Source organism: Staurois parvus, unplaced genomic scaffold (assembly GCF_062004578.1).
Source record: "Staurois parvus isolate SC_StPar_1 unplaced genomic scaffold, SC_StPar_1.0 ptg000470l, whole genome shotgun sequence".
NCBI classification, from domain to species: domain Eukaryota; kingdom Metazoa; phylum Chordata; class Amphibia; order Anura; family Ranidae; genus Staurois; species Staurois parvus.
The window spans coordinates 6,038,974-6,047,015 of NW_028318266.1; the positions used below are offsets into that span (position 1 = coordinate 6,038,974).

Here is an 8,042-nt window from a genome sequence, read left to right on the forward strand (position 1 = left end):
ACAATCAAACGCACTCACGGATGAACACTCAAACATGACCAAGCACTCACATAGCTGTCCAATGAGATGGGCATAGACAGGCCCACTTTGACAACCATACTGTATGTCTTAGGCAAGTATGGATATCAGCATCAACGTGTAGTACAGATAGTATTTTCTGGTCAGAGAGGAGAAGCCTCTTCGACTCCAGGGGGGTCCAGTGTCCACACACCCATCCTGCAGGGCAGAGGATGGCCAGGTGATGTTTGAGAAGAGAACTAATTCCTCTTATAGCAGGAGGATAACATAGTTGTGAGCCCGGAATGTCCAGGCCCCTAGTCAGAGGGCAGAAAATTGGGCATAGCACCACTCCTCCAGAGATCAGTGTACATCCTTGCATGGAAGAACCTCAGCTGGCCATGGGACAGGCACATGGACAAAGGCATGGGGGAGGGAAAATCCCCCCCTTCAAACAGGATCAAAACCCTGGGCCAAGTTCAGGCTCCCCCCACATAGCCCAGATAGGTGTGCAATGAGGGCCCATCACTGTGGGATGGATTCAGGGATCCCCCACAGTCCAATGTTCTGTCTGCGGCTGCGGTTTTCCAGGTCATCTAATAAAAGCTGCAGCTGTATGATTTGGTCTGTGAGCTCAGTGTTGGATGATTGCAGGGTTTGTACAGTGTGGGACACGGAGCCCTGTCCATGCTCCGGTATCCAAAGAGGCCATCTCCTGTTTAAGACCCTGAATCTTTCCCCTCATGGCAGGTTCCATTCTAACAGCTAGGGACTCAAAATAAGCTCTTGTGGGCAACTGTTGTAAGAATGCCCAGAGTTTGTGTTCTGCATTCTCCCCTTAGGGAAGGTTCTGGGGATTGAGGAGATGGGGTACTCACCGAATCCTGGTAGGGAGGTTCCGTCCTCCCTGTATCCTCATTTGGAGCTGTGCCATTAACGTCAACTCCACATTCCCCTAGAGTAGGGGGAGAGGCCTCCCCAGCATCGGTAGAGACAGCCAGGGATCGCAAGAGGCAGGGAGAGAGGTCACTGAGAGGAGAGAATGGTGGCATGGTGTAATCATCTGAGGGCCGTTGAGATGGTCTGCTGTCTCCTCTGCATGTAGAAACCCATAGCGGGCCATCACCATTTTGAAAGATGCTGCGGTGGAGGTTGCCTGGTGTTCTGGCTTCAGGTAGAGGTCCATTGCATGACAGGGAGTGGCAGAGCATTGCACCAACTTCCTGGGCATCCAGGGACCCAGCTGGAATCGGTAATATGAGGTAAGGTGGAAGGGTAATGCTGCAAGGGAGCCGCTGACCGGGAGCTCTGCAGGAACACATCCTCACTCCACCATGCCGAAGCCATGCCCCCCCCTCCCCATTCTGTTCTATTCTAATCAATTCTATTTATTTGCTTTTCTATTCTTATCTATTCTATTCTCTAGTTTTTCTACTCTATTCTTTTATTTTGCATTCTATTTTCTTACATTCTTTTCTATTCTATTATTTTCTGTTCTATTCTTTTCTATTATATTCCTTTATTTTCTATTGTATTTTGTTCTATTCTTTTCTATTCTATTATATTCTGTTCTATTTTATTCTATTCTTTTTAAAATTTTAATTTCGGAAGATGGCTATATTCTTTCTATTTTATTTTTTTCTATTCTAGTCTATTCTTTTCTATGGTATTTTATTCTTTTCTATTCATTTATATGACTTTCTATTATCTTATTTTCTGTTCTATTCCCTTATTTTCTATTATTTTATTATTTTATTTTATATTGTATTCTATTAGGTTCTGTTTTATTCTATTCTATTCATTTAGAAATTCAGATTTCGGAAGATGGCTTAATTCTTGCTACTTTATTCTATTCTATTTCTGAAACACATTATTTACAATGATTAGCACCCTTTGCCAGTAGCTGTGGAGTTTAGGGCATCTCCATATCATGAGGATAAGTCTAGCAGCCCCCCCCCCACTGTACTTAGGATAAAGCAGAGGATCTGTAGATCATCAAGCATAGTTTTTGCTGAACATGATAAATTATATGCAATATTTGATCATCTTTAGTGCACACTTTACTAAATGAAGGACTATATCTCCTGGCATACGTATGTGATGTTTATATACAAGGAGCCTAGGAGATAGACATGCATAGAACAGCCCGGAGATTTTTCTATAAAAAAAGGGAAAATTAAAAAAAAGCACTATTTGTGTAGCAGAGGGGTGGAGAGGAGGAATGATTGTTTTGAGGCCGAAGATCAGCTTTAAAAATATTCCTTACAATTTCAGTACAGTGCACAGGTAATTTCAAAGACACTGGATTTCTAGCAGGATCGACAAGTAATCTTGTGAGCTTGAAGCCTCAAAAATATAACTAATGAAGCCACCACACCCACAGACTTCAACATATTACATTTTTGAATTTGAGTTCTAGAAATGTACTGTAAATAGTCAGCTGAGCTTCATAATGTACTCTTTTCCTAAAACCAAAAACTTGCTCAAAGCTTTTCTAATTTCTTTGCTCCGCAGGCTGTAAACAATAGGGTTAAATAGTGGGGTGACCACCGTGTTAAAAAATGACAACATCTTGTTAAGGTTCAGGTAGTTCCCCTTTGTTGGAGATAAATAAAGGATAATGAGGGATCCATAATATACCAAAACCACAATTAAATGTGAGCTGCAGGTGGAGAAGGCTTTTTGCCTCCCAAATGAGGAGGGAATATGGAGGATGGATTTTAAAATGTAGGAATAGATGGTAAGGATGAGAAAAAACTGAACAAGTCCCAATAAAGTCACTACAGAGACCTCTATTCTAACCTTAGTTGTATCTATGCAAGAAAGATCAAGAAGGGGGGCAAGGTCACAAAACAAGTGGTTAATAATGTATCCATCACAGAAATGCAACTCAAGGATACTGATATGAATTATCAATGATAGTGAAAAACCAATCACCCAACACCAAACAGCCAAGTGGTAAGTAAATCTCATAGTCATAATGGATACGTAATGAAGTGGTTTAGAGATGGCCAAATATCGATCGTAGGACATCATTGTGAGAAGACAACACTCTATCAGTGCAGAAGCACCAAAGAAAAACAACTGAACAGCACAACTTCTAACAAATACGTGATTCCCATTGTGGACTACAACATGTATCATATTTGGGGCCACATTTGTACTAATTAAATACTGAATAATAATAATAATAATAACTGTAGGTGACAATGGACCACAGCAGCAAAGCTGAGAAAAAGTGGAGGGAGACTGGGTTTCTTCCTCTGTCACATAGGACAGTGATCCAGTTAGATGTTATTGTCCCATGTGACCATGGCAATCATCTTGGATTAGGCAGAGTCTATTTAAGACTCTCACTGTCAGATCCTGGACTTTAACCTGGAACCGCCATGGTTTATAGCAGTAACTCTTCTCATGGAGCTATCTGGGATGCTGGACAATGCTTTTCCTGATCTATTGGACAGCCCTGCCTTGTGCCTTGTTTTCTGATGAACATTGAACTCCTTCCTCCTCCCATGAACTTCCTGATTTAAGCCATGTCTCTGCGCTTCCTGTTTGTGAGATTTTTGTGCCTTCTTCAGCCAGTATCTCACTCTTGTCTCTCCTGCTGCTGCCTATGCCTTTGCTACTGACTTTTGGCTTGTTCCTTGACTACAATTCTGCCTCATCCCAACCTGCTACCACTTGTTACCGACCCTTGGCTTTTTTACTGACTACGCTTCTTCTAGATCCCTACTTGCTATATCTGTTACGAGATCCTGGCCTGCTCACTTTCTGGTGGGGCAATCCTGAGAACTGTGACCTGGTACTAACACGCAGCCAAATCCATCTCCACCATCAGGAGCTCTGGTGAATACGGGTTAGTGCTTAGACCCCGCACCTCAGGGGAGCCTGCGTCATCTCCAAGGGTGACCTGCTTGTTTACCTATCCTTTTAGTTGGTCTTCTGCTATAGCTACTGGTCTCTAAGCCTGACCTGTGACCGCGAAACTGACCCCGGGTTTTGGCTCACTTTATGTGAGTGGCTAGTGTAAGAGCAGGTCACTCATCTGTCAGGGATACCACTAGCTATAGGGGGAGAGGTTCCAGTGGAGTACAGAAAGAATAGGGGCTAGATCTACCTCTTCAGGAAGCTCCCCTTTGGGTTGGATCCATCCCAGACACTGTCAGTAGCTAGGAATCACAAACTGCTGATTCTCCACTGAACTGTTGTATGTACCTGTGCAGGTGAGCCTGGTTGTACTGTTTTACTAGTTCTGCAATACATCATTTTGGCAAACCAAGACTCTATGTGCATTCAGCCACCACACCACACTTCACCTACCCAACACATGAATTCTTAAATAGTAACAACATTTGCTGCACAGAGGACAATGAGGCCTTTTTCGTAAGTGTCTACAACCCACTTGATGAGTTCCATGGATGGAGTTGAAGTGTTTCTAGTGAAGGGTACTATTATTGTTACAATAAACAAAGACATTTTAGACAATTGTGCTCTTCCAACCTTGTGACAACAGTTTGGAAAAAGTCCTTTTCTGATCCAGCATGATTGTGCCCCTGTGTGCAAGGCCAGTAACAAAAAAGACATTGTTGACCATTTTGGTGTGGGGAGCTCAAGAGGCCTGCACTCTGAACTCAACCCTACTGATCACCCTTGGGAAGAGCTGGAATGCCAAATATGAGCTAGGTCTTCTCATCTAACATCAGAACCTGGAGATTATTGTTGAAATGAATCCTCCTATTACAGAATATACTTAAGGATCTTTGGCCAGAAGATTTAAAATACAGTAAATTAATTTATAAAACAACTTTCATTTCATTGTTTCAGTTTTCAAGTCCTTCCTTACTCGTCATCTATTGCACGTGTGATTTTAGGTTGTATATGCTAATAACTTGTAACATTATAACTTTACTTATGTGAACTTTTATACTGAAAGGGTATGCAAAATAAAAACTTATTTTTTGGATTGGGTAGGCAAGGGTTAGGCTATCTGTCCAGTTTTTATTGCTCTCTGTGTCCCTACTGGGGAGATTCACCCCTCTATTTTTACTGTTGACTATTGTCACCTAGACATAAAGTAAAGGATATCCTACATTTTGGAGCTATCCTGGGAGTAATTGATTAGGGGGATTTTTCCCACTGAGGAATAATGTTTTGGTGGCCCGCTATACAGCAAGTGGGAAATCAGTGCCCACATGGGTCAACTAATGGTAATGGTAATAACAGAATATTTCAACATGACCTTCCAGCAATGCATAAAAAGAGGAGAAGAGTAAAAGAGAAAATAACAGACATGAAAGGCATAGAAAAGAAGTAGGAAATTGCTCCACCCAGTACCACTCCCACAGCCCTAAACCAGGTTCAGCTAGGGGATTATAAATATCTATCCAGAGGTCCCTGACTTTCTTAAATCTGGTTTGTTTGTCCCGTAAAATACAGGCCAACTTTTCATGGAGCATTATTATTATTATACAGTATTTATAAACCGCCAATAGTTCGCTCAGCGTTGTACATTACAAAGGGAGAAAGTACATGCAACAGTACAATAACAATACAATGTGATACACGAGGGTTCGAGGGCCCTCCTCCTTCGAGCTTACAATCTAGGAGGGAGGGGATGGTGGTACAGAAGGAGATAGCTGTGGGGGATGGAGTGGTAGGAAGAGTGGAGGAGGTCGGCAAGTTAGCAGGGGGTGGGGTAGGCTTCCCTGAAGAGGGTTTTCAGGGTGCGCCTAAATGAGAGGAGAGTAGGTGATAGTCTGATGGATTGGGGTAGGAAGTTCCAGAGGATGGGTGAGGCCCTGGAGAAATCCTGGAGGCGGACATGGGAGGAGGAGACCAGGGAACTAGAGAAAAGGAGGTCTCGAGAGGAGCTGTGTGTGTGTGTTGGGTGGTACTTGGATATTAGGTTGGTGATGTAATTTGGGGCAGTATGATGGACAGCTTTGTACTTCAGTGATAGGATTTTGAATTTGATCCATTGTGCAATCGGAAGCCAGTGGAGGGATTGGCAGAGGGGGGTGGCAGAAACGGAGCGGTTGGTAAGGTGGATGAGTCTGGCTGCCGTATTCAGGATCGACTGAAGTGGGTATAGCCTGTGGTGAGGCAGGCCAGTGAGGAGGGAGTTGCAGTAATCGAGTTGTGATATGATGAGGGAGTGGATGAGTTGCTTAGTAGTTTTTGGGGTTAGGAACGTGCGGATGTTGGCGATGTTGCAGAGGTGGAGTCTGCATGAGTTTGTTAGTGATTGCACTTGGGGCTGAAAGGATAGGTTGGAGTCCAGAATGACACCAAGTACTATGGCCTGCGGGGTGGGCCTGATAGTGGCATTGTTGGATGTGATGGAGAAGTCAATGGGGGGTGGTGTGTGGGCTGGGGGGAAGACTAGGAGCTCGGTTTTGGAGAGGTTCAGTTTAAGGAAGTGGAGTGACATCCAGTCTAATATGTTGTTTAGTAGGTTTGTGATTCGGGCGGAGACTGAGGGGGTGAGGCGAGGGGTTGAGAGATAGATTTGTGTGTCGTCGGCATAGAAGTGGTAGTTGAAGCCATGAGAGTGTATGAGTTGGCCAAGGGAGGAGGTGTGATGGAGAAAAGAAGGGGCCCGAGGACAGAGCCTAGAGGGACCTCAAGAGAGAGGGGGAGTGAGGGGGAGGTGGTAGCATTATAGGTAAAGCTGAAAGAGCATTGTGATAGGTAGGATGAGAGCCAGGAGAAAGCTGAATCTCTGAGGCCAAGGGAGTGTAGTTTTTTGAGGAGGAGGGGGTGGTCAACTGTGTTGAAAGCCACGGATAGGTCGAGGAGTAGGAGCACTGAATAGTGGCCATTAGCAGTTTCCTCCCATTAACACTAATGATGGTGCCCCATCATTAGTGACAGTGTGTGAGGAATAGTGTCCCATCATTAGTGTCAGTGGGAGGAATAGTGCCCCATCGTTGGTGTCAGAGCGAGGAATCGTGTCCCATCATTGGTGTCAGTGGGAGGAATAGTGGCCCATCATTGGTGTCAGTGGGAGGAATAGTGCCCCATCATTGGTGTCAGTGGGAAGAATCATGCACCATCATTGGTGTCAGTGGGAGGAATAGTGCCCCATCATTGGTGTCAGTGGGAGGAATAGTGCCCCATCATTGGTGTCAGTGGGAGGAATATCACCCCATCATTGGTGTCAGTGGGAGGAAAAGCACCCCATCACTGGTGTCAGTGGGAGGAATAGCACCCCATCATTGGTGTCAGTGGGAGGAATAGCGCCCCATCATTGGTATCAGTGGCAGGAATTGCACCCCATCATTGGTATCAGTGGCAGTAATAGTGCCCCATCATTGATATCAGTGGCAGGAAAAGTGCCCCATCATTGGTGTCATTGGGAGGAATAGTACCCCATCATTGGTGTCAGTGGGGGAAGGAATAGTTCTCCATCATTGGTGTCAGTGGGGGGTGGAATAGTGCCCCATCATTGGTGTCAGTGGGGGGAGGAATAATGTCCCATCATTGGTGTCAGTGGGGGGAGGAATAGTGCCCCATCATTGGTGTCAGTGGGGGGAGGAATAGTGCCCCATCATTGGTGTCAGTGGGGGGGGAGGAATAGTGCCCCATCGTTGGTGTCAGTGGGGAGGAGGAATAGTGCCTCATCTTTGGTGTCAGTGGGGGAGGAATAGTGCCCCATCATTGGTGTCAGTGGGGGAGGAATAGTGTACCATCGTTGGTGTCAGTGGGGAGGAGGAATAGTGCCTCATCTTTGGTGTCAGTGGGGGGGGAGGAATAGTGCCAATAGTGTTCCAGCATGGTGCTGCTGCACACTTACCGGCCGCTCTCTCACTCGATTTTCGCGGGGCGGATCGGCTCTGCCTACTCGCCGGTGATTGGCCGCCTGTGTGCCTTTCCTGAGCTACAGTTCTGGCGCCCAATCACCGGTGAGGAGGTGGAGCCGAGCGGCCGTGCGGACATCGAGCAGCTGAACAGAATGAAGGAGCAGCTGTGCTTCCTGGACCGGATTGTCGTGGGACCGGGACCGGAGTCAGGTAAGAAACAGCAGCCCCCTGCCCGCACCT

At 45.5% G+C, this 8,042-nt stretch overlaps 1 protein-coding gene across 1 annotated transcript; it reads right to left on the bottom strand.

The window, feature by feature from the left end:
- Nucleotides 1-2,433: 2,433 nt before the first annotated feature.
- On the bottom strand, nucleotides 2,434-3,141 carry LOC149452664 (olfactory receptor 11G2-like). Its single transcript, XM_089689325.1, has one exon. It carries the CDS (start codon nucleotides 3,139-3,141, stop codon nucleotides 2,434-2,436), a length of 708 nt encoding a protein of 235 aa, XP_089545451.1.
- Between the last annotated feature and the right edge of the window lie 4,901 nt (nucleotides 3,142-8,042).

Coding starts and splice junctions, on each gene's coding strand:
- LOC149452664 (XM_089689325.1), bottom strand. CDS start 3,141: ATGATACATGTTGTAGTCCACAATGGGAATCACGTATTTGTTAGAAGT.